Here is a 25,854-nt window from a genome sequence, read left to right on the forward strand (position 1 = left end):
GGCATCTGCTTGTTGGGGGATGCGGGCTAACAGAATATTCTCCCCAGTTAAATTCATACTTACACTTCCGCAAAATCTGACACACAACTTTTGAGGTTTGTGCATCCCCATAGGTCACTCATGGGACTTACAGGAACCCCTCGGCCACCATGTTAAGAACTCTCCTTAGAACCTGCCCTTTTCATTCCACCCCCACTACCTTCCCTTAACATCCTACTCATCTTTCACCTGATACCTAAGACAGTCTTATAATTTATATTTCTCCTTCCAAATATCTTTTTAGAATCTATTATTCATGATCTTTTAACTTTTTTCTAAAGAGAAAATCTACTTGCATCACTCACCTGTTCACAAACCACCATTACTTGGAGGATAGCCCATTCATCAAGGTCATGTCTGCTCTACCCAACGTTCCATCATCCCTCTTCAGGCACAATGGGGTTTTTGTCATCCCTTATGTTGCTCGCATATCCTAAAATGGCCTTTCTCCTAGTTTTGCAGGTTAAAAATGATCCTCCTCCTTTTAGGCCCAGTTTGAATGCCACTTCCCTCTTGAAGTCTATTTTATACCTTTATCTCAATGTCCGTCATAAATGGTTTTGTAAGGAGCTGCCTTTCCCACTACATTGTAGATTCCACACAGACTGTTTATGAATGCTTTCCTCCCCACACAGCAATGCCTTTCCCATAGCAAGTGCTCAGTAAGTATTTGTTGACCTGAACTACACCCAAAATCCTACAGAATGAACTCAATACTCATCACACTGGCATTTAAGACATTCCATAATCATGCTCCATACAGCACTTTCTCCACCATGGCAAGGTTGTCCTCAAGAAACCTTACACAAGGGTGATTTTTGTCCCAGCAAATTGACCACCATCTAGTGTCTGGTAGTCAGCCTCAGAAACCAAAAGCGGATCTTTCCCATGAGCCAAAGTCATGATGTAGAACACCAGAATGTCCGTTTATTATTTTACAGCAAGAAATTCTTGCTGTGGAGACTAGAATACATGAAACATCTATGATCAGTAACTATCTCTCTGCAGGCAAATCTAAAAGGAATGCTAAGTTACAATCAAAAGAATGTGTGGTGAGTCAGAAAGAGAAGAAGAATCAGATTAATTGAATATTTAATAAGATCCTTTATTCATTTATTTATTCATCTAATTGAATATCTACTCAAGCCCTCTGAGGCTGGCATCTCCCCATACTATGTCTTACCTATGAGACCAGAAGACTATAAATCATTTGGGTAAAACTCTCTTCTTGACAGAGTTTGATGGGGATGGCCAAATTTCATTTGCTAGGCTTTTAAGACTGACTAACCCTACTTTTTATGATTGTTTTCTTCCTATGTGTTGATTTTATATATTGTACCGTGTTACAGTGCACTCTCCTAGGTCAGTAATACAGCTTGGCATTTAAGGTGACCTGGCATAGCTAAGCTCTGGCCCATTATGTATTGAACGGCCTCTTTCCTCTGTGTCCTTGGGAGAGTACATCACTGTGGCCTCCTTGCTATCCTCCAAGCATCTTCCACTTGTCCCCTTTCCAGAGGGGCCAGCCCTGGCCAGCCTGTGTACTTTTGCTGATAACACACCTCACTCAACTCTGCCACAGGACATTCTTCCTATGTGATCCACCTGTGCCCCCACCTCTACCTTTCCAAAGCCTGCTCCCTCCTTTAAGATTCAGATCAGATTCCAGTTTCTCCATGTTGCCCCCTCCAATCACTCCATCTCATTTGTGAAGTATCCCTTATTAGAACTCTCATTCATTCTGAATACCACTTATGGGTCACTTCACCTATGCTACGTGGGCTTTTATTTAACCCTCTATTGAGTGAATATGATGTATCATCAGCTAAGTTGTAAACTCCTTGGAAACAAGAATTTTGCCTTATAAAGTAAGAGTTCAGATAACTACAAAGCACTTAGAGAGAGAGGGAAGACTTTCCTCTGGGACATTCCTGGCGGTCCAGTGTTTAAGGCTCTGTGCTCCCAGTGCGGGGGGCGTGGGTTCAATCCTTGGTTGGGAAAGTAAGATTCCCCATGCTGTGCAGCGTGGCCAAAAAAAATTAAATTAAGTAGTTAGGAAAAAAAAAAGTTGTTTAGAATGTTATCTCTTTCAGTGGAACTAGACTGGAAAATACAAAAGTGTGTTGTGCAGTCTTGACTTTCCTCAATAACCCCTCTCCGGGACCTTCTGCCATCATGATATTACACCCTCTAGAATGCTCCTCCTGGCTGATCCTTCCCTCTGGTCCTGATGTTCCTCTCACTTACTATGGGCCTTTCTGTTATAGTCCAGGCTTAAACCTTACTGGCTCCAACCCCTGCTTTCTGTCCCCCATCTCTGCCTTCCTCTCATCCCCTATGCTTTCTTGCTGCCTTGGCAGGGCCTATGGACTTCCGAGCCATCTCTCTCCTTCCTCAAACTAGCTCCATGGAGCACCCTGGCCTCCAGACTAGGAACCTGAACCCCAAGCTTCTCTCCCTCCACCCCATCTGTTCCTCTACTCAAAATAAAACTGCATGCTCTTGCTGAGTGTGCTGCCCTTAGAGCACCTATCCCCCACTCTCCCTCCCGAACCCCAGCTGAGAGGGGGTCACCACAGGAGATGTGGAAGCATAGTGATGATTGCCCCTCCTAAGTAGCAGGTTACTGAGTCATCCAACCAGGACAAGGTGTTCAGCTCCATTCCCTTGCAGGAGTTGCATTTGCAGGAAGACTTTTGGGTTCTGGCTCCCATATGATCAGCACCTTGGCCAGCACCAAAGGAGCCAGTGGCTTCACACTGTGACAGCATGGATTTTCCAAGGCCATGTAGTTCAGACCAAGGATGACCAGGTCAACAGATGTGGGTTCCAGGACTGAACAGAGTCATGGTGACCACCAGGCACTCTTCACCATGCAAGGAAAAGAGGATCTGGGCAGCCCTGATTCTCACATGTGCATTCACTGGTAGGAGCTGGAGACTGGGCGTGACTAGGTCTGAAATGTTGCCTCTTGCTCCTGTTGACTCTGGCGGCAGCATTCAAGATTATGTGCAAGCAGAGGACAGATGAACTCAAAGATGGGAAAGTGGAGGCTCTCTAGACCCCATCGTTGAAGAAGAGAAACAAAGTAGGAGGTTGTCCACTTAGGCCTTACTTACCACAGGAAACACTCTCAGTCAAGTCTACTCTCTAAATAGCTCTACTCTGAGAACCCAGATGTGGCTGAATCAGTCAGAAATCAATAGGAAATGGCTCTCATTTCTCATGCAGCCCTGGGCCAATCCCTCTGAGTATAACTATTGTACTTCCTGGTCTTTTCAGGGAAACTGAGGCTGAGAAAGGGTAAGACTCTGAGACAACAGCCAGGAAAAAAAAAAAAAGGCCTTTGAAGTGGTTGTCCTCCCATAGGCGAAGAGCTACTTTGGCGGCCTCTGTAAATGCCAGCAGGCCAGGTGGGGCCCCTGCTGTACTCTTATGTGGGAGCTCACCCTCTACCCCTTCTCTCCACAAGTCAGACATCAGAGAGGACCTGACACCCACCAAGCATGAGATTCCAGAAGCGGGGGCATTGGCAGACGATGGGGTCCCCAGTGCTGCCTCTTAGATGGGACACTGATATTCTCAACCACAATGGTATTCATGGTTTTGAAATGGCCTGTTTTTCCATTAAAAACAAAAAAAGATAAAGTACTAACAACTTGCCTGGAGTCACACAGCTAGTAAGAGGTAAAGCCAGGACTTGAACTTGCTTTGTCAGATACATAACCACCACATAGAATTTAACTAAGTAAAGGTCAAAAATATTTTTTCTATTATTTTAAATATGGTTTAATGAAAATCTTTCAGAAATGGAGCATACATTTCCATAGATTCAAAAATAGAGAAAATGAAACTCGTTTCTGCTCCCTAGTTACTGAGCAAAAACAAGAGGTTGTCATGGTATGATCCCAGTTTAACATCTTCAAACAAACTCCCCTAGACCTTGCTGATGGGTGAACGTGGGGAGGAGACAGGGGAACCTCAGTCAAGCTGCACTGCTTTCTTTACATGACTTTGTCCCAACCCCCCACAAATGTGAGCAAATGCACATATTTGGGCTTGTCTATTGGTACAACTTGTCTCCCCCCAGCATACCCTGGGAGCAGCCTGCACCACCTCCAGGCAGGGCCACCGTGCTGCTGGCTTCTGTGCACAAGTTTCCTTGTGCAGGCACCTCCCTGCATGAACACACCTTTCTAAGAGCGGTGTGTGTCCTGAGCTTCCAGGCTTGTTGCCTGGCGGTTCCGCGTTGATGGAAACCCTAATGCTGGTGATTTCTTCTAAGTCTTGTGTAAAAACCACATTGAGCTCCTGTGATCCAGATTTTGTGAGAAGCCAGAGGTTTACTTTCTGTTACAGCCTATGGAAAGTGGTTGCTGTCAAATCAACGTTTTCCTTTCTTTCTTTCTTTTTTTCATTATCCTCTTATTTTTGGTCTGCCTTTGGCGTAAACCTGTTTTTCTTCATATGGTAAAATCTACTTCCTGCTAGAATATTATTTGATTCTGAGCCTACCAATTATTTTATGGTCAATTTTAACACATTATTTAATGCCCTGGAAAATAGCATTTTAGCCAGTTCTTGATTCAGAGTTATTATCATGAATATACAGTATTTGATTCTTATATAAAATATGGTTCCATGTCTAGAATTGTTTTTTTTATCATTGTTATGACTCTAGACTTAACATTTCACTGGCTCTGACCATGTCTCTAGCACCCACTGGGACATCTCTTTCTCTTCCTGGCTTTCTATACTGCTTCTCATCTGAAGAGAAGGAGAAACCAGAGTCAGGTACTTGTTAAGAAGCCTGGTCCAGGAGAGCCAATAAATCTGAGAGAAGAACCAGGGAAGTGAATACATGGCTTTATTCAGGGCAGAGTTTCATAAGTGAGGCTTTCTAATACTTACTTCTGAGTCAGGGCTATACTTCAGAGAGCTGAAGATGTAAGGCAGGTAAGTGGGGTATCTCATTCCTTTGGTAACCCCACAGCATCCCAAAGGACAAAGGTGACCTTTTGTTGATTGACAATAGACTGGATTCCATCATTTACCTGAGGTCTTTCCTTGAAAAGACTCACACATTTCTAGTTATGCTAGTGGTATCTTGGTTGAGCAAAAATGTGCAAAGCAAAAGGACAGAAATATAATATGTGGCCATTACAACTTTTCTCCCCAAACCAGATTCTGGCTAGCAGAGTGGTTAATGACTTGTTTGTGAGGCTCTTATATTTCTGGACTTCCTAACGTGGCATTCCAATTATTTGGGTAATGTTGGGCCTGGGAAATGTCCCTTCACATTTCTTTTTGTCTTGGTCACGTCTTAACTCTTGTCTTTCTTCATTGGTCCTGTGAGCTAGAGGCTAGGGCTCTCTCCTAAACACTGTAACGCCCGCTCTAAACACAAGGACTCAAGTGGAATAGTCCTCACAGTCAGGGATTTATGGCCCAAATTCCTCCAAATTACATTCAATAATGAGCAAACCCTTCTGATTCAGAGGATCTCCAGTTAATTAATCACAGGACCCAACTAAAATCATTTTTGGCAGATGTTGTCCAAAACCTAATTGGTTCATAACCAATTATCTCATAAAACAGGTACATTTATTTAGAAACTGAAACAAGTACATCTTTCAATTAATGCATCCTGGCAGTTTCATCAGAACACCGCTTTGATCAAAACTATGTTATCTGTGGGCACATTATCCAGGTTTTATACAGTCATTGAGGGGAACAAGTAACAACTGCTCCAACACTTTACAGGCCCAAAGCTTCTTTTCATGCTCTACAGTGTAAAATTTTCAGGACTTAATTAATCATTTTTTCAAGTACCAGAAAAGCCCCCAAACTATTTTCTGAGCACAATTCTAGTTTTCTGCATCTGGCCTCCATGCAGTGGTCGGATGGCTATCAATCCAAGTAGATAGCATATTTTGTCTACTTGCATTTCATAAAATAGTATCAAATTGCCATCTGTTTATTTTTTATTTCCAAAGGACACTGTTCTATCCTTGATTGACATACTGCCTTTCTTTAATATAAGACAGTGTCCAAAAATATAACGCCAAACTGTCAAGTGTCCAATTCTCATCAAAATCTCAGGCTGAGATTGTTGGACAGTCATTTAAAATATATGACATACATATGACCCAACTCCACATAAAGTCTATCCTTTGATCAAAGTTGACATCGGAAGGCCCAGAACTGAAACAAGTGGTCTTGGCCTCTGCAGAATTGCCTTTCCTGAGCTGTACTGTAGGTGTCATGCCCTTGGCTTTGACCTAGACACTAGAGGAAAAGCCTTATGAGACTAGATGCCACATGTGCTGTAGGAATATGGCTTGAAGACATTGTACTCTCAGTCACTCAGTGCACCTTTTATGAACCTATTGTAAAATGCATTTTGGAATCCCTGCTAACATTATCTATAGCCACCCGAAGAGACATAAACTTTGTTAAAGGCAGGGGTGTCACTTACTCTGGGCTGCAATAATGGGTAGGTTCCTACCGTCTGGATATCAATATGACAGTGCCTGGAGGAGCCTCTTAACTCAGGACTTTATGGATCCATTAAAAAGACCAGTGGGGACCATATACTTTACACTATACTGTAAACCTGAACCTTGCTTAGTTACGATGACGGGGGATTCTGGACAATGGGGTTGTGGTATCAGTTCCCAGACCTGAATAAAAGGCCTGGCTGGTTGGGACTTTGAGAATCGTTTTGTTGTACTCCTCCTCTTGCCTTTGTTCCATTCCTGCTGGCGAATGTGCTCTACCCTGTTCTTGCCCCACCCAGGGCTGAGCTGGAATCTTCCTTCTTGTTTCAGAGTACTTTCTGTGAGAGTGTGTTGTGCCCTTGCTCACATTGACATCACACGAGCCTTCAGCAACTGCGGGCTGAGGAGGACACCTCTGCAAGTGCCCTGAGCTAAGTTCATTTCCAAGCCCAAGGACAGCAAACTGCCTCTTTCCTTCTTCTGTGTCCCCAGGCTATGCCCTCCAGGAAGGCTGGTTCAGCTTGCCCGGCACTGCGGCAACGAGAGGGTTTATGTCTGTTTCTTTGGCCTTGAAACAGTAATTTTCTGCTGAATCACACTTTGGGCAGACAGTTGGGGCACCAAGACAGTCTCTGTCTGATTCTAAGAAAGAGTCTCCCCGGCTGCTGCAGCTCAGGAAGACACCTGCCGAACAATTTCACTCCTAGTGGTGGGAGGAACAGGGCTGTGGTGCTTTTGAACTTGAATTTGAAGCCTGGCTTTGCCTCCTACTAGCTGTGTGATCTCAGGCAAGCTAGGCAACCTCTCTGAGGCTTGGTTTCTTCATTTCTAAATAGTACTTACCTTGGCAAGGTTGAAGTAAGGGTTGCAAACTACTGCTTCTCTTGAAGAATGGAGGTGGGGAGGGGAGAGGAGAGGGTGAGATACATCTGTATGTATTTTTTTCAATAAGAATGAAAAACCACATCTCCCTTTTTTCCCTTGGACTCTCAGAAAACTTGAGATAAATTGGATATTCAGTTTGAGCAGTACAGTAGATAAAATCTTCCGCCCCACAATCTTGAATGTTTATTTCTCCTGGATCTTTTTGTTCCTACTTTTACCTATTTCTGGGTCCTCCTTTTTAAATCATATTTATGGTTCATTATTTCATGTGGATTCTCTTTATTCATGTGGGTTTTGAGCTCTGCTTGAGGTTTGAAGAATGTCTCAAATCTTTTATGGAACGAGATGTGGTGCACACATAAATATGTATATATTGCTTGTTCAGAGACGTTGCTGTGAACATTTTTGTGGCACTATATAATAATATAATAGAGAAAGCAATCTCGCACCCTGTCTTTCTTACTCCTCCCAGCGACCTTGTGAAATAGACGTTACTAATTCCATTTCTTAGAGGAGGCAGCTTGGGCTCCGGGGCTGGCTTTCTTCAGATCACTTAACCTCTCCCAAGGGTCAGAATTTCACGTGCGACCCAAGCCTTTTGAATCCCAGCCTAATGCTCTTTCTTCTGTGGCGGAGCTGCCCCTCCAGAGAGTTATTAGCTATTTCAGATTAGCTATTGGGCCTAATAAATAACACCCATAGCAAGAGCCCAGGCTACGTGCCGGGCATTTTACATGCATTATCTCATTTAGTGCTTCCCGCAAGCCAACCGTGTAGCCGCTGAGTCAGCCTCTCTTATAAACCATGAACTACATGGAGGCAGGCTCTCCAAGGTCCAGGTCAGTAAGAGGAGGGTTGGGATTTGAACCCAGGTTAGCGGGACTCTAGAGCTCTCGCTCTTATCCACTACCCTCCAAGGGCATCAGCTCTGTCACCGAGTGACACTTCCTGGGAGCCGTGTTCAAAGGACTCTGGGCTTGTGTGATGTCGCTGTGCGGCTGTGAGAGAAGCAGACGGCAGCAGCAGGCTGTTCCTGCTCCCCTGACCTCTCCCCACGCGGAAGCCGGCTCTAGGCAGGCAGCGGCATGGCCGGGCCACTAACCTGTCGCGGCCCATTAAAGTCTCAGGACACTGTGATCTCACTGGGGTCTGTGAGGAATGGCCACCATCACCGCATTCGAGTCCCAATTCACGCTGTCCTTGAGGGTCAGCCTGTGCACTGTGATTTTCTTAGCATTCTCTTTGCTGTCTGCTTTAAGATCTTCACATATATGGCAATAATAACAAAATACGCATTCCAGGTACTGGCCCTTAGAAGCATCCTGGGACTGTTTTTGGAAGTATAATTATTACCTTGAAGTCTATTCTTTTTATCTCTGGGATTTATTCAGCTTTTGGAGGCTTTTACCTTAAGATATGCTTTTGGGTTACAATAAACAAGGCTAAATATTCCTGAATATATTCAAAGAGGGTGTGCTTTTTCATCTTGATAGGGGTACCAACTCTTTTAATGTTAGTAGGATTATTTTATTTTCTCTGTGGGCTGTTGCCCCTCTTGACCGAAGCTCCAGGCTTGTCTTTGTTGCTCTATCCCCAGCTCCTAGCAACACCTGAGGTCCAACCTCCATCCACCACCACATAACTGATTGCAGGCAGCTCCACAACTTCTTGAAGCTTTGGTTTTGTTTAGGTTCTTTCAGCCATAAAGTGGGGATAATAATCACCCTTTCTACTTCTCGGGTTGTTAAGAAGCTCTAATGAGATACTGTATGTTAAAGTGCTTTTAAAACCATGTGTTGCCATGAAAATGTAAGATCACCACTGTGGTCCCGGGTGCAGACTTCTGATAAAGGGCATGCATGGGCTTAAGGGATATGCCAGCATTAATTACCAAGGCATCTGGGCCTGCAGCCTAATTACCTGGAAGAAGAGTGGAGAATTCTATAACTCTGTCATTTTGCCTACCTGTCATGAATCACAGGCATTGATTGTGGAACTGAGGTTTGGATGACCAGCATTTTTATCCAGATCGTCACAATCAAGTCTGCAGAGATATGGGAAGAACAGGGTGTTGTGAGTGCAGCTTCCTTTATAGTAACATGATCCATTCTTCTTGAAACAGGGGTTGGCAAATTACAACCAGTGGGCCAAATCCAGCCCACCACCTGTTATTTAAACACGCCACAAGCTAAGAATGGCTTTTATAATTTTAAATAATTGTAAAAAGATCAAAAGAAGAATATTTTGTGGCACAGGAAAATTACATGGAATTCAAATTTCAGTGTCTATAAAGTTTTGAATTTTATGTATAAAATTTGTGAAAATTTGTTTTCTCTCCTGTTCTATAAATACCTACATAATATTCTCACTTTTGCCTGGCAAAGTCTAAAATATGTACTATCTATCTGGCCCTTTGCACAAAAAGTTTGCTGACCCCTGTCTTGAAGCATTCATTCTGCACTCGAATCCAAGGCACTAAGAGGTTCTCATCAATTTGAATGCTGCCATGCCACTCAGGGACTTAATTTGTGCTGAGACTCTAAGGGAAAGATGTTCTATATACAGAAAAGGCTGAGACTTGGGCGCCGAACGGGCAGAAGGGTCCATTTGGGACTCAGCCAGGATGAGAATGGGCCAAACAAGAAAACGTGATTGGGAGGAAAAGAGAGATGTATAAAGCTAGCAGTGGAAGAAACCAGTTCCGCAGTCCCCTTGGTGATGCGATGTGACCCAGATCTGACGAGGCCCTGTGTGTGGTCCCAGTTCTCTCCCCACTGGACTCAACACTGTTTATTCCATTGTCGTCTTCCATTACTGAACAATAGGCATTTTCCTAATGCTCTCTTGGGAGACACAGAAGAAGGGAGTTTGCCATGTTGAATGCACAGCACTTTGTGCCCCTTACCCTCCCCTGGGCTTTCCTCCATGCCCCCTCCCCACTCCGCAGCCATCCCTCCTCTGCTCAGAAGCCCATCTTCCTCTCCCCCTGCCCTAGTTGCTCCCAGCTTCTGAGAACGGGCAGGCCCCATCAGTCTCCACCACTCTCGCCTTCCCTCTGGGCCTTTGGCTTCCCCCCAAGTCTGGGCCAACCCTGCATGCCCACACTCACCGCTTAACTCTGCCTTGAGGTTTGCCAGCAAGCTCCCTCCGTGTTGGGGGGAGGAGGCAATAAACGACTTATGAGCTTTCCCAACCCACGGAGCCAGCCGAGGCGCCCTGAGCACCTCCGTCGGCGGTTTGGAAGTCTTGGCCAGTGATGCCGTCTCTGCGGATTTCTCACACACGGGAGGACAGAGATATGCCTGAGGAAAACGGAGCCAGGCCCGGGCCAGAGACGGAGAGCAGAGCCAGAGGAATATTTTCCCTGGCACCTGACAAGACCCAGTGCGTGGGGTTGAGTTCTGGAGAAACGGGCAAGGCAACTACAGAAGTAACAGGGACTGTACCAGGCTGGACGAAAACATGATTGCTGTGGTTCCCGGGGATGCCTGCACACCACGGCTGTCCGTTCCCTGTCAGGCCTCATCAAGTCTGCAGTTCACATTCGCTAGGTACGTTGTGCAATGTTGTGACACCAATTAAGCTACTTCACCTAGCTTTGCTAAGAGGGACAGACCCAGGAGAACTGAAGAAGTGGAGGGCAGTGTACAAATCACCGAAGCTCCGTGCAGTTAATGACCTGGGTAAGTTCACCGAACAACCCTTTGATTAAGGAGGAACGCATTCCCGGGGGACCTGGGAGGACAGCTGAGCCACCTGTGGAACCAAGGACAGAATGTCGCTGAAGACTTTCCGACAAGTGCCCTTTCCTGGGAATACTCTATTGTAAGAAAATGAAAGCTTACATTTTTGCCACCAACTCCTTTAAGCAGAAATGAAGTCTCAGTGAGTAAAATAACCCTGATTAGCACAGCACTACAGAGAAGCCTCCAGGGTCTGATTTCACAGCCCCTCTGGACTTTCTCTTCAGGCAGTTAAGCGTTCACAAGAAAATCCCTTCTTTTTATGTGGCTTCTCCAGCTGCATCATTTTGTGAAACAATTTTTGAAAGACAAAACACAATAAAGCCCCACACTTGTACTTCTCTTATCTTCGATGCCTCTTGAAATTTCCAACTAATCTCTAATATGCGTAATTTCTCCCCATCCCCAAGCCTCAACCATTAAATTAAAAAAAAGAAAAGGGGGGCAGGGGGAGAGATGTCCCTTGTGTTACTCAGCAAGAGTGTGTGATTTGTAAGATTCTAAAAATCCTTCCAGCCCTGCTTATTTTGACAAAACTACTTAACACTTCAAGCAATGAACCACGGGGCATAAAAGTATAATCTGCAGAGAAAACCTTAATCCTCTGTAGTAACCTATTTGAATCTCTTCAAAAACATTTTGGTGTGTAGGCCTGGAGAATTAAGTCAATTGTTTGATTGGAGAAGAAAGGCAATTAGAGCTCTCTCTTGATCTTTCTGGTTGAATTCTACTCAGGGGCAGCCAATGTTCTCAACAGCTCCATTTGAGACCCCTATTATTATAATAATAGAGGTGAGCATTAGAATTGCTACATTTAAGGGTCTTGCTGCATTTTCATTACGAGTTGTTTTATCTGAGAGTTTCCAACTGTGATGGGCTAATATTCAGCCTACAAATATTAGCAAGCTGGGTTTTTTGGTTTTTGTCTTTAAACTTCATTTAAAACTTTTTCTTTAGTCGGACAAATATTTCAGCAGAAACGAAACTTTCAGAAGCAGCTGCTTGGGTGATGGGGGATGGATGTGTTCGTTCACGGCTGGGTTACTGACAGAGATCTGATGGGCGGGGCTCTCTTCAAAGGGATGTCTCTGAGGACATTGACAGCGTAAGACAGAAATGGAGAATCTAGTCGGGGTTGTTGTGAGGGAAAACTGGGGGTTCTGCCCTTATTTGCCTATAGCAGCTCCCAAAATTCGACATAGGAGCAACAATCTAGTTGGAGGTGCCAACTGGAGCTGTGTCTAGATATACAGTTACACGGAACTGAATAAAGATCATTTGTATTTGTCCATAGCAAGGAATATTGGAGAGGGAGCTGCTGCCGGAAGATTATGGAGTCGGGTGACTAAATCCTGTCCCACAACACCCATTGGTGGCATCACTGGTGACCAAGCCATTCCTCAGGTTTCTGTGGCTCTATCTCATCATCTAGAAGTAGCTCCTGGAGCTATTCTTTGTCTGCTTGCCCGTTTATGTGAACTCCCAGCCTCAGAGAGGTGCGACAGCAACAGCTTCAGGAAGACAAGAGAGACCAAGCTCCCCTGCTTCCTGCCGGATCCCACTGAGCTCGTGCTCTCCTGCTCTAGCACCGAGCTCCCAGCCAAGTCCAAGGGCAGGAGGTCCAGAGAGGGTGCAGATGCTGCAGCCTCCAGTGGTCATTCTCTTCACCTTAGCCCCAGAGTTCCTGCAGGAGGGTTGCCTGGAGGACGCTGGAGTTCTGCTCTAGGGTAGCTGAGGCTTGCGGAAGCATGGCAAGGAGGAGTCTGGTTATTTTTATTCAGCCAACAGTGATGGCGAGCCCACAAAGAGCCCACAGTTCAAAGGTAGATTAGTGATGGTCCAGCCCACCAGGAGCTTGTGGTCTAGCAGGCAAAGATGGGTGAGTCAAGAGACAGTAAAATACAGTGTGACAAATGTGATTCAGGAGAGAACCCAAGGGTGTACGCTTAACCTACATTTAAGGTCCAAGGAAAGGCTTGTGAGAGATAGTTCCTGAGCTGAGGCCCAAAAGATGAGTAAGAGATAAGGAGCAAGGAGGTGGCCTATTTAGGGCCGTGCAAAGCCCTGGAGGGGAGAGAAAGGAGAAGGTGTTTATGTATCTACAACTTGCTCTGTGAGGCTGGAGTGCAGCGTGAGGGGTCCGGGGCCAGCAGAAGAGGCTGGTGTCTGGGCAGGGGGGAATTGCATGCGGAGATAAGGAATTTGGGCTTTATCCTACAGGCAAGGGAGAACCCATGAAATATTTTAAACAGGATAGTAACATGAAAGGATTAGCCGTTTAGAAAGAGAAGGGGAAGGTATTCACTTTCTAATGATGCATAACAAACGACCACAAACTCAGTTGCCTAAAACAACATCCCTCATCTAGCCCCCACTGACATAAAATTAATCATCACAATCATCTAGTCCCCAGAAGAATTAGAGAACTGGCACTGTTGAAATTATTTCTTCAGGGGTGGAGAGTGGGGAACCTGAAATACACATATGCCACAAAATTTGAACCTAAACCTAAAATCAAGCCTTTAGTTCTCATAGAGCATAAAGGAAAAATGTAAATGACACCATAAGAAAGCAATGCATCACATCCAGAATGTGGGAAACTCTTGGAACAACTGACCAGGTTTCTTCAACTAGAAAAAAAGGGGGAGTGGAAGAATGTTCCAGATTAAAAGTGATGTAGAAGACGTAAAAATGAAGGCAACGTATGGATCCTGTTTGAATCAATAGTTGGACAAACCAGCTGTACATTTGAATATGGGCTGGTTATTCGAAGTTATTAAGGAGTTTTTGATAATTTTGTTAGGGGTCATAATGACATTGTGGCTAAAAAGCAAAATATGTTTGATCTGAAAAAAGGTTTTTTGTCATGGGCAGTATGGTAAGGAGTCAACAGCTGGGTGGATTGACATCATCTCTCAAAATCAAACTAAAGGTGGGCCTCCTCGGACCCCACCATTCCTCCAGAAGGAATGAGTCACTCTCTCTCTCTGATCCTCTGTGTTGCGCCTTATGTGCATGGGTGTATGTGCTTCCTCTTCTAAATAGTGAGCTTCCGGGACTTCCTTGGCTGTCCAGTGGCTAAGACTCCGCCCTTCCATTGCAGGGGGCATGCGTTCGATCCCTGGGTCAGGGAACTAAGATCCAGCATGTTGCAAGGTGCAGCCAAAAAGTAAATAAATAAATGAATATAAATAAATGGTGAGCTTCCTGAGAACAAGGCTGCTGCTTTTCCCAGGATTATAGTAGGTGCTACAAGTACTAATAAATCTTAGAATGAATGTTCTCCAAGCCACTAATTCATATGTAAAAATGTATTTCATTTCATGGCTGTTATAATTTAACATTTCTTTTAACATAAAGGGGCATTTCTGAACCATACATAACCATGTCAGAATGAAATCAAGAACATGACAGCATTGGTTCAATATAGCATTAGTAACAGGTGGGTGAACTTTTAAAAAACTCTTGTTGGGCTGGCAAATATTCAATTAGGGTTGTTCATTGCCTGCCTCAGAAACACTTATGTTAGTGAAGGTAACACTAGTGGCTATAACGGATAAATCCCCAAGTAGTGGTTTAACACATAGATGTTTGCTTCTCATTTGAGTAAAGTCCAAGCAGTATTCTCCTATCCTTGGAGGGGAGGTGGAGGGTGGGAATGGGGGTGGAGGCTCTGCTCCACGCAGCCACTCATGTTCTCACCGATGGTAGCTGTCAAGGTCATCCTCCCTGGATGTCGGCATCCAGCCAGCAAATTGGAGTAAGGGGATGGAGAAATGGCAAACATGCTCCTGGCACCACAGCCTGGAAGCTCTTCACATTCAACGGGTGGGAACTAGCCACTTGGCTTCACTTCAACGCAGAGGCTGGAATGTGGTCCCCTGTTGGGCAGGCAATTCCTGACAATAATTCTATAAGAATAAAAATCTTTTGTGGCCAATTAAGTATCTCTTCCACACGCTGTTTGCTTAAATGTTCTGATATTTACACAAAAGAAATATTATAATGCCTAATTATGCTTTATTTCATCCTTCATAAAACAATAAATAATGAAGGTCTAGGGAAGATTCGAGGGCTAGTAGCTTTAGGGAACGGGTCTTCAAGACTTTAGTGTGTTGTTACTCCCAGTTCAGAACAATCTCATGGAACCCAGGTAATTCACAAAGGGTCTTCTTCACTTTGTACAAGGTAACCATAGGGAAATTTCACAAACACTTCACAAACAAGGATGATGATAGAAATAATTCTGAAACAGCTGGTTGGTTTAAGAAAGCTCATCTAGAGTTGAAATAGTTCAGATGGAAGCTGAGTTCCCTCTCTGGTGTAAATTTATCTCCTGTATGAAGCCTACAGTTTCAAAGCAGTACATCCCTGGAATGGTTTCCTGTCTCCAACCTGGGAAAAACAATGTTCTCCTTTGTAGATGTATAAATACCACTGAGGTTTTTGAGTCCATTTCTAATCTGTACTTGAGCTCAGATATCTTTGTTGGGCTACAAAACCATGTATGCAACTGCTTATTCAACATCTCCACAGGGACATCCCATAGGCCCTAAAGTTCAATACAGCCAACTCAACTCAATACCTAATTCTGCTTTTCTCTAAATAGTTTGTATCTTTTTTTTTTTTTAAAGCTCCTAGATATTTAATTTTTATTTATTTATATTTATTTTTGGCTGTGTTGGGTCTTCGTTTCTGTGCGAGGGCTTTCTCTAGTTGCGGCGAGCGGGGGCCACTCTTCATCGCCGTGCACGGGCCTCTCACTGTCGCGGCCTCTCTTGCTGCGGAGCACAAGCTCCAGACGTGCAGGCTCAGTAGTTGTGGCTCACGGGCCTAGTTGCTCCGCAGCATGTGGGATCTTCCCGGACCAGGGCTCGAACCCGTGTCCCCTGCATTGGCAGGTGGATTCTCAACCACTGTGCCACCAGGGAAGCCTAGCCTGGTGTTCTTTCACTTCATTTCTCCTACCTCGGTGGTTCTCAACCAGAGGTGACTATTTTGTCGCCAGGGGACATTTGGCAACATCTGAAGACATTTTTAGATGTCATAACCGGGGGAAGGGATGCTACTGACATCTAGCGGGCAGAGGCTAGGAATGTGGTTAAACACCCTACAATGCATGGGACAGTCCCTCCTGCCCCCCAAAAAGAATTATCTGGCCCAAAATGTCACTAGCGCTGAGGCTGAGATACCTCGCCCTACTCCATGGCCTGTAGGTTCTACCTCCTATGTATCTTTCACATATGTTCTTTCCTGGCAGCTCCATTCTCAATGCCTTGTTTCAGTCCTTCATCACATCTCTCATGGAATACAATAGGATCCTAAGTCATTTTCTTGCCACCCAATCCTGTTGCTTCCTTGGAAGGAAATGTCCGCATGGCGCAAGCTCTCTCTCATCTTCAAGGTTCGGTTAACTCCTCAAGTGTTAACTCCTCTGTGAAGGAGGTAGTTAACTTCCCTGTCTGGCCTACTCTCCCCCTTCCCCTCCCAGTCTCAGAGGCCCTTTGTCGATAGATGCACCATCACTTCATTGTCTCCCTGACTAGAACCTAAGTGACTTGTGAGAAGCAACCTTAATATTCAGCCTCCATGAATAACACAGCACAGTTGAACTGATGCAGGATGTATACCCTCACTGGTGCTTCTCATGATCAGACGTGGAAGGTGAGAAGATTGGTTAGGCTGGGTCAGAGGCAAAGTGGGAACTGTAGTCACAGGGCCTGCTGAGTCGGTCTGTGGGGCTAGTTCCAGAGTTTGGCCACTGGCCTCATTACTGCTCAGCAGAGCCCCCGAAGCTAACCTGCCCTGATGTGTGTTTGATGTGTTTCACTGCAAGGAGTTTTCTACTGTGTTATGGACTTAACTTCTTCAGGCTTCAAGAGCCATCAATATGGAGAGAGAACCTGAAAAAGGCCAGAATACTACAGAGAGGAAAAGTGCAGGTACAATAAAAAGTCCTGAACCCATGCTGGCTTTGGCATTACTTTGATGCACATGCAAGACTAGTGAAAGTGCTTGTTTAAAAAAAGTTCAAATATTTTCCCTTGCTTTTTGGCTTTTGCTCTAACATTTTCAAGGCTACTGATGAATTCAGGGTTCTTTCCCTCTTAGTCCTCCTCTGGGGGAGAGAACCAAGACAACCTTTTCTTACAGCCACCATCTTACATTTCTATGATTAACAAGTTAACAGACTCTAGAGAGGTCTTCTCTCTCACTCCTCTCTATCGTGTGTGTGCGTGCACGCACGTGCATGCGTGTGTGTGTGTATGAATGTGACAGCATTGTCTAGGAGAGCAACAAATTACTTACAACCTACACATCTTTCATTAGATTAGTCAATAAATTATGGTATAACCTGGCATACAAAATACGCATTAATACGCAGCCATCAATGTATATGTGGATTCAACACTGAGAGATGATTTATTAGTTAATAAAAAAGAAAGGAGGGCTTCCCTGGTGGCACAGTGGTTCAGAATCTGCCTGCCAATGCAGGGGACATGGGTTCGAGCCCTGGTCCAGGAAGATCCCACATGCCACGGAGCAACTAAGCCCGTGCGCCACAACTACTGAGCCTGTGCTGTAGAGCCTGTGAGCCACAGCTACTGAAGCCCGTGCACCTACAGCCCGTGCTCTGCAACGAGAAGCCACCGCAATGAGAAGCCTGCGCACCGCAACAAAGAGTAGCCCCCGCTCACCGCAACCAGAGAAAGCCCATGCGCAGCAATGAAGATCCAATGCAGCCCAAAATAAATAAATGAAATAAATTTAAAAAAAAAAAGGATATGGAAATCATATATAGAGTACCCGATTGTGAAGGTGCACTTGAGCGCACGTGCATACGTGTGTGTATACACAGAAGGTCTAACAGGGCTTCCCTGGTGGCGCAGTGGTTGGGAATCTGCCTGCTAATGCAGGGGACACGGGTTCGAGCCCTGGTCCAGGAGGATCCCACATGCCGCGGAGCAACTGGGCCCGTGAGCCACAACTACTGAGCCCACACACCACAACTACTGAAGCCCGCGCGCCTAGAGCCTGTGCTCCGCAACAAGAGAAGCCACTGCAGTGAGAAGCCAGCGTGCAGCAACGAAGACCCAATGCAGCCAAAGATAAATAAATAAATAAATTTAGAACAAAAAAAAAAAAAAAAAAAAGAAGGTCTAACAATATAAAAATCTCTGGGTGACAGAATCATAGGTGATTTTTTTTTTCTGCTTATGCTTTCTACTTTCTCCACAATATTTCCAAAGTAACATTTGTTTCTTTCTCCTGCTAATAAAACTAACACATTCTCCAAATTTTCAACAAAACATATGTAACATTTAATAGTTATATAAGGAGAAACGCTCCAGATAACCTGAACGGCTCCCTCTCCTCCTTCCCTTCTTAACTCAAATGATACCCTTTTGGGGAGCTTCCCCAGCCAACTGACTGAAAACTGCACCCGACTCACCTCCTACTCTACTGTGGCCATCATCTACATCACCCTGTGACCTCTGTTTTGTGTCCTGTCGTTGTGTGTATTCCTTCACTAGCACACGAGCTCCCCCAAGGGCAGGGAATTTTATTTTGTTCACTGCTATAGCCTCAGAGACTAGAACAATGCCTGACGCATAGTACGCACTCACTCGATAGCTGTTAAAGTAATGAATAAAAACACATTTGTTTTAAAAAAGAAGTTTTGTCTTTATTAATAATAAACCAGTGGGGTTCAGTTTAAAATAACATTAAAAAGATGTTACGTCTTTTAATGCAACGTTAGCCCTTTATTACCGGGACCACTGTGAGCTGATGGAAGCTATGAACCCCCCTCTTCCTGCTCCCCGCCACCTCCCCAAATCCAGTACAATTTCAAGATATTCTGAGACTTTCCTGAAGTCTGTTTATAAACTTCTAAAGGGTCCACTGACCCCAGGGTAAGAGCACCTGGCTTACAGCGTCCTCTGGCTTGGAATTACGATTTCTCCCCTATTCTAGTGACTCAATAAATATGTGTGACTCAAGTATCAGTCTTCCCCTACTGCACCCCCCACCATTAGCCAGTTAAGTGTTACAGAGATACCTTCTACACAGGATTCACCAGTTAATGAGGGTAAGCACAATGTCTGCAGCTGAGACCATGATAAACACCCAGATGAAAGCTGAAAAATCGAGTGAATAATCCAGAGATTTCAAACAGTACAGATGTTTATAGAGCACAGCCCAAATATCTGGTAAAGTGAATTTTTTGCTTGTCAGCTAAAAGTCTGGAGTCACAATCTCAGAAAGACAGAAAAATCAGGATCTATTCCACATAGAATACACGTTTCAAATTTTACTATTTAAAGAGCAAAATAATAGGGAATATGCACATTTACCCAAGTGAAGTTTTCCATTAAATAGAAGAGAAATCAAATACTTTGTAATAAAGACTATCCAGCTAAAAACTGAATGTGAGATCCGTAAAACAACAAGAGTGATTTGACTGTGTTTTATTTCAGTGGGCACACTTTATTCATTCCTAATTGTCTCCAGGAAAACTAGGCTAGGTCTCAACCGGCAACAGTCACAGTTATTAAGCAAGTAAATACACCACCACTTTCGTGCTCTCCTTTATTTCTTTATGTCTTCAGTTTCATCTGGCTCTTTCTCCTGATGCTCTCTTTCCCACCTCATTTCTTTTAACTCTTGTCTGTATTTCCGTTCAATGAACCGCTTCTGATGGGCCATCTGGGGAAAGTTATCTGACACGAGGAGATATATTTTACACTTAATAAAGGAGAGCCACCAGTGCACAGAATGACGCAAACTAAACATACACACATATGAACAAACATGTATTCATAGGAAATCTATATAGTTGTATTTTGTAAGGCAAGAGAAAAATAATTGTGTGCTTTCTTCTCTTATTCTTTTCTCATTTGGGAACACAGTGGAAGTCTGGATCAGCACTCGATTCTGGATTTCAGTATCTGACGTGAACTCGAGCATAAAAGGCACCGAAACACGCAGGTATGTTAAAACATAGACATGTGGCTTCAGAATGTTTCCAGCTAGGTGTTTTAACACAGTTCTCCTAGCAACAAGTGATTTTCAGGGAGAGATTAAAGGCTATAGCAAAAGGGAGTTGTATAGTTTCACAAAGCTTAAACCAAAAACTTCAAACAAATAACAATATTATCACACCATTATTTACCAACAATTAAAATTTCTGAAAAGAGTAAAAAGATCAGATGGACAAAAGGAGGCCACATCCTAAGTTATTATTTCTGATAATTCAATTTGTGAAGTTTATCATGAGAAGCTAAAAGCTATATGGGCAACAGCAACTCAAGTAGAGCACTTTCATTTGGTGAAAGGAAACATGTCACTCAATAGCACAGTTTAACCTACATTTAGTTTGATATTTGACCCCGCTCAAGAGTGTTGACACAGTGGAAATCTTGAATAAGATGTAAACATTTTACAATTCAGTTGTTATTTGTGGTATATAATGAGTGTAGCAATGGAGTGAGAAATCAAATATGGAACAAGAAAAAGTCACTTTACACACTTAGTCAACAAACACTTACACACTTCAGCAACAAATATCACAAAGGGATGCATGCACGAAGGAGAGCAACACAAGTTATCTGGTAACAGAGGAGAAGGACACCATTCTCCCCAACCGGGTACGGGTCTGTTAAACACAAGAGGTACTACTTCATATTTAAAAATAGGAAGAATCAGCATGGCATGTTTGGGGGAAAGTTTGATTTTGTTAAGGTTGAAGCATAATAAACGTGGACATAAATATATAGTATATTCCTAATCCCCCTTCCTTTCAGCACAGTGTCCCATTTTTCACCCCAGGTGGGAGGAGGAACGGGGAGGGTGGTAGGAAAAGGATCTGAAAGGCAGGTGGTGAATCACCTAAGACCTAAGAGTCAGTGATTGACTTTAAACAAAAGAGGAGCATAATGGCATATTTTAGAAATAAAACAGCAATAAAATCCTATTCTCTAAATGATATTAATTTGATTCCTTATGTATTGTATAAAACACAGGTTTCAAGTATTAAGAGTACTTAATTCCACCACTCAGATCTAGCCAGATAAGCTTTTAGAATATATCCTTATAATAAGCCCTTTTCCTATGAAGTTATACTCCACACACACACGCAATGTAAATGTGCACATATATTATACAGACACATGAACACTTAAAATCATTCCCCCAGCCATCCTTACATTGGGAGAGTATAGTTATAGGCCCATTTTGATGGGTACACTTGGGTTGGTAAACTACTGCCCACAGGCCAAATACAGCCCTCTACCTGTTTTGGTAAATAAGATTTTATTGGAACACAGACACCAGCCATCTGCATACTACCCGAGCCTACGGGCTACAGTGGCAGAGGTGCATAATTGTGACAGAGTACTTACTATCTGGTCCTTTATAGAAAATGGTTGTCAATCTCTGGGATAATTTATTTAAACATTTCCCTACTTTCAAACATGCAGTTTGATTGGTTGATTTTTTAGCTATTATAAACCAAGCTGTCACATTTATCATGGTAGGTGAACTTTAGCACATAGCTCCAATTATTTTCTTAGGTTTGACTCCTAGAAATGAAATCTCTAGATCAAAGCGTATGAACCTCTTTAAGGACCTGATACAGACAGCCAAACTGTTTTCCAGCAGTTTAAACAATTCCCTTCCACCAGTATGTATGTGGAGGCCAGTCTCAGAATCAGCCATCTCTCCAGTATGTTTTATGGTTGAAAGCAAACAAACCAAAAACTCAAAAGATCATCTTTAACAATCCTATAGCTGGAAAATGGAGTCTCATTTTTATTTCAGTATGTGATTATACACATATAAAAAAGCTCCACAACAGAGTCAACAAAACTCTCAGTGAAGATTCCACGGACATGGGACCCTGGTAACACCAGCTTCTGCCCCCAGGCCTCCTCCCCCTGCCCCCACCCACAAGCTATCATCTGCCGATTACCACTTGGCTCCCGGCCCTCCTGCCTTTCCTGGAATCTCTCCCAGGCTCTGCATCCGGGGCCTCTTTACCTTTAGCTTCCCGCACTTTGCTCTCGCCCACACTGAGCTGGCATTTGAAGCATGAGGGAACTGCACTGCCAGGTTTTACCCACAGGTTCTGCTGAGCGGCACAATATACCTCAGAAGAAAACTCCCTTGCACTTAAGCCTTCAATTTACAAAAGACTCTGCAGTTCCCTATAGGGTCAATTACATAATTGAAGTTTCTTCAACCCAGCCATCCCACTCTTGGGAATCCAACCCTTAGAACTAAAAGCAGAAATACAGAGACTTTTATTATCAACAATGATAAAAAGACAGAAACAGTGTCCACCAAAAATTTTAAAAGCTGAATAAAATACGGCATGAAATATTATGCAGCCCTTAAGAAAGAATGAATTGGAGCCACTATGACCTGCAGGGCTGCCCGTGATGTATTATTTAGCAAGAAAAGAAAGATGCAGAGAAGTACGTAAATATCCTGTTTTAATAAAACAATGATCAAAAACTAAAAAGAAAAAAACCATCACAGGTCTAAGATTTTAGAAGTATAGAGAAATATGTAGAATGAAATATACTAAGTCACTCACATGGGTTACCTATGCTGAGAGTGGGACTCTATACAAAACAGGAAAATGAAAATCAAAAAGCATTTGGGAATACTTTTTTTTAAAAAATTATAAGCCCATTTTATACATATCTTACAGTCTACTACACTCTGTCTGGAGAATAATTATGAAGAAAAGATCACATTTTATCAGTACTTACCATTTTTCTACTTCCCCATTTTCTTTCCATAAAATACTCATTACCTTATGAACATATAATTATAGAAAAAGAGATAGGCTTACATTTTTCAAGTGCATCCATTGCTGCTCCCATTTCTGCTTGCTGAATACTATTAAATAAAATAAAGACAAGGTACATTTTAAAGATTTTTTTTTTCAAAAACACAAAGCATGGCTCCAAATTATTCAGGCTGATTTTCATGTTTGGTTCATAAAATTTTATCTGATTACTTCTATTGTCACATACTGAATTGCAGAGATAGGAATACACACAAGGGCATGCAGAAATGTCATTTATTTGCACAAAACCTGTTAAGTTATTCATTCCACACCTTCAACACTGCAATAAAATGCCTTCCATCTATATTAGGTCTGAAGTATTTCTTACTTAAATTTGAACATCTTCAGTGTAAAGTTTAAGAGGCAAAGAGTAAAAAAATACACGTGTAGACAGACTTCAAATCATTTCTCAGTTTAAGATATAAATTGGAAGGTTCAAAGAAAGGTGATAACATACGAAATTCTTTTCACCTGAAGATGTGAGCATTTTCTACAAAACTCAAGTGAGTAGTAATAAGAGATCAAGTGTCTAATGGCCGTGTCATGCGTGACATGTTTTATGAAATGCTTGCAGCAGTGTTGGGTAACTTAAACTGGACAGACCTTACCTGTGCACCAGGTAATGTGCTTTCCTCAGGGTAGCCAAAGCCCTTTATGCAATGGCATTCCCACTGCTTAAGGCCGATTCTCAAGTTTGGGGCTGAGCTTGGTGGGGACATTAAGCCTTGGGATTCACTTTGCTATTACCCTCGAATACTCTATACTCTGAGTTTAAAAAGACAGGCTGCAGAGTTTGGAAATACCAAGCAGGCACCTGCCAGACACACAGGATGTTCATGTGAAGAAATTTAAAGTATCTTCTTCTCGTACCTTGGGCCTTTCCCACAGCCGATTCTTTCTCCCTTGAAGTAGACAGCCACGGTATAAGTCCTAGCATGGGATGGCCCCACTGTCTGCAGAGTCCTGGAAGGAAAAGGAAAAACATTAATTACGTGAAGTGTTACTTAATTGTTATTGCTAATATATAACTCTAAGAAAAACCATGTGACTTATTGCTTAGAGAGAGGAAGGTAAAATTAACGGGAAAATTAAAGGAGTATGGTTTTGATTTGCTAACGTGACAAATATAGACAGCTTTGAAGTAGGAAATTTAAAAAATTCTACAGTGGATTTTTATATATACATATTTTCCCCAAAGCATTATAAACAGTATCTGAAGGCGAATGAAGGGTAAAATATTTTTTAACAATTTCCAAGTGTCATTCCAAGTATCATAAAATTAACAAACTTTTGTCAGTGAAAAGTTAGCCATTTCAGTCTGTTCATTGTTTTTCAGTGCTAATCACAGCGAAAAATCATAAATATTTGGGTAATACACCTCAAGCCAGAGCTGAATGGCTTCACATCCTTTATGGATTCTTTCTAATGTCTGGTATCTTATCTAAAAGATCAGAAAATATATTTAATTTCTGAAACATCAGAGATCATTTCAAAGGTATGCTATGATGTGGAGTACACAACACAACTGCCAAAAAACAAAACTCCAGGTACTCTGGATTTTAATGACAAGGTGCAGATTTCAAATGTGGTAAAACTGATAACTTCATGGAAAAGGGAAATTAAATGCAGCCAACAAAGATAATGGAATGAACACAGTAATCTTGAAAAAACTGTGTAAAACAACCCCATCATCTTGATAAAGAAGAACAAGCTCACTGCGTACTTTCATTTGGGGGATATAGGAGAAAGGAGCAGTCATCCCCTTTGTGTGTATACACTCACTAGCATGAAAGTACACAGATGGCTTCTTAAAGGTAGTGCTTATTATAGTAATCATGCTGGCGCTATGAGAAGTTTATCATCCTCATTTTATTTACTGAACTTTAATTATCACTTTGATGAGGAAATACTTTGAGCCTTTCATGTAATACAGTTTGGATGTTCATTATGCTTATTAGACACATGTTAAAGTGCTATTTCTAAACATTTGGTTTTTTCCCCAATAAACAAAGGAATCATTGTTCAGCAGTGACAGCTTCTTGGGACAATTTATAGCAGCCTGCTGTGGGGTGACTCAACCTTCTCTTGGCCTCAGTTTTTCTTTTAGTGAAAAAGCCTATAACGTGTTGTGACTATTAAATAAAAACACAAAAAAGGATTTAAATTCCCGGCTGCCACTCTGGTGTTTTCCCTTGAGTACTGTGAAGTTTGAGAAAGTCCACAGGAAGGGGCTTTTATTCCATATGAAACACTCACACAAATGTGTGTACTTGCACCCATGTGTGTACAGAGACGGGGGTAACCCAGTACTAAAACTAGGTACTTAAACATCCTTAAAAACACATATCCTTGGGAGGCAACCCACTTATTTTGATAATCCCTCCCTTTTATAATTCCTCTTGGAAACCACCTTCTAAGACCACCTTCTGAGACCACCCTCTGAAACCACTTTCTGAGTGTCTCATAATTACTCTACTTCAGAGTCAAACCTCCTGTTTTCATCAAAACTGGTGTTACGTGTGTGGTGACCTGCGTTTCCTTTGAATGACTTTTGGCTACTACTCAAAGGATAAAGATGTGTCACGAAAGATATTCAAATGTACATGGCAGCTTTTAGTACACATTCTGAAAAGAAAAGTTCCAAATATTTGAATAACACAGCAGCGGCAAAGAACTGCCCTGCTTCTTACAGTGACTGCCTATCAGGCAGTCGGGACAGAGGCCAGCAGGGCTTCAAAGAGAGTGGAGAGAGACACCCAAGTACTGTTACAAACAAACAAGCACACACCATCTAATCTAGATGTGTAGGCAGCAGGGGTTATAAGAAATA

General features: G+C 42.9%; 1 protein-coding gene across 8 annotated transcripts in view; it reads right to left on the reverse strand.

Annotated features, from left to right (window-relative positions):
- Positions 1 to 18,856: 18,856 nt before the first annotated feature.
- The window catches only part of DROSHA (drosha ribonuclease III), a 128,930-nt gene continuing 121,932 nt past the window's right edge, over positions 18,857 to 25,854 (reverse strand). For all 8 annotated transcript variants that reach the window (XM_057540691.1, XM_057540690.1, XM_007192255.3 and 5 more), the window contains 3 exons: positions 23,895 to 23,987; positions 23,028 to 23,074; positions 18,857 to 19,890 (listed from right to left, as the gene is read on the reverse strand). In XM_057540691.1, coding sequence (XP_057396674.1) covers positions 19,760 to 19,890; positions 23,028 to 23,074; positions 23,895 to 23,987 — 271 coding nt within the window. In that variant the 3' untranslated portion in view covers positions 18,857 to 19,759. The remainder of the gene's footprint in view (positions 19,891 to 23,027; positions 23,075 to 23,894; positions 23,988 to 25,854) is intronic.

This window comes from Balaenoptera acutorostrata, chromosome 2, assembly GCF_949987535.1.
Source record: "Balaenoptera acutorostrata chromosome 2, mBalAcu1.1, whole genome shotgun sequence".
NCBI lineage: Eukaryota > Metazoa > Chordata > Mammalia > Artiodactyla > Balaenopteridae > Balaenoptera > Balaenoptera acutorostrata.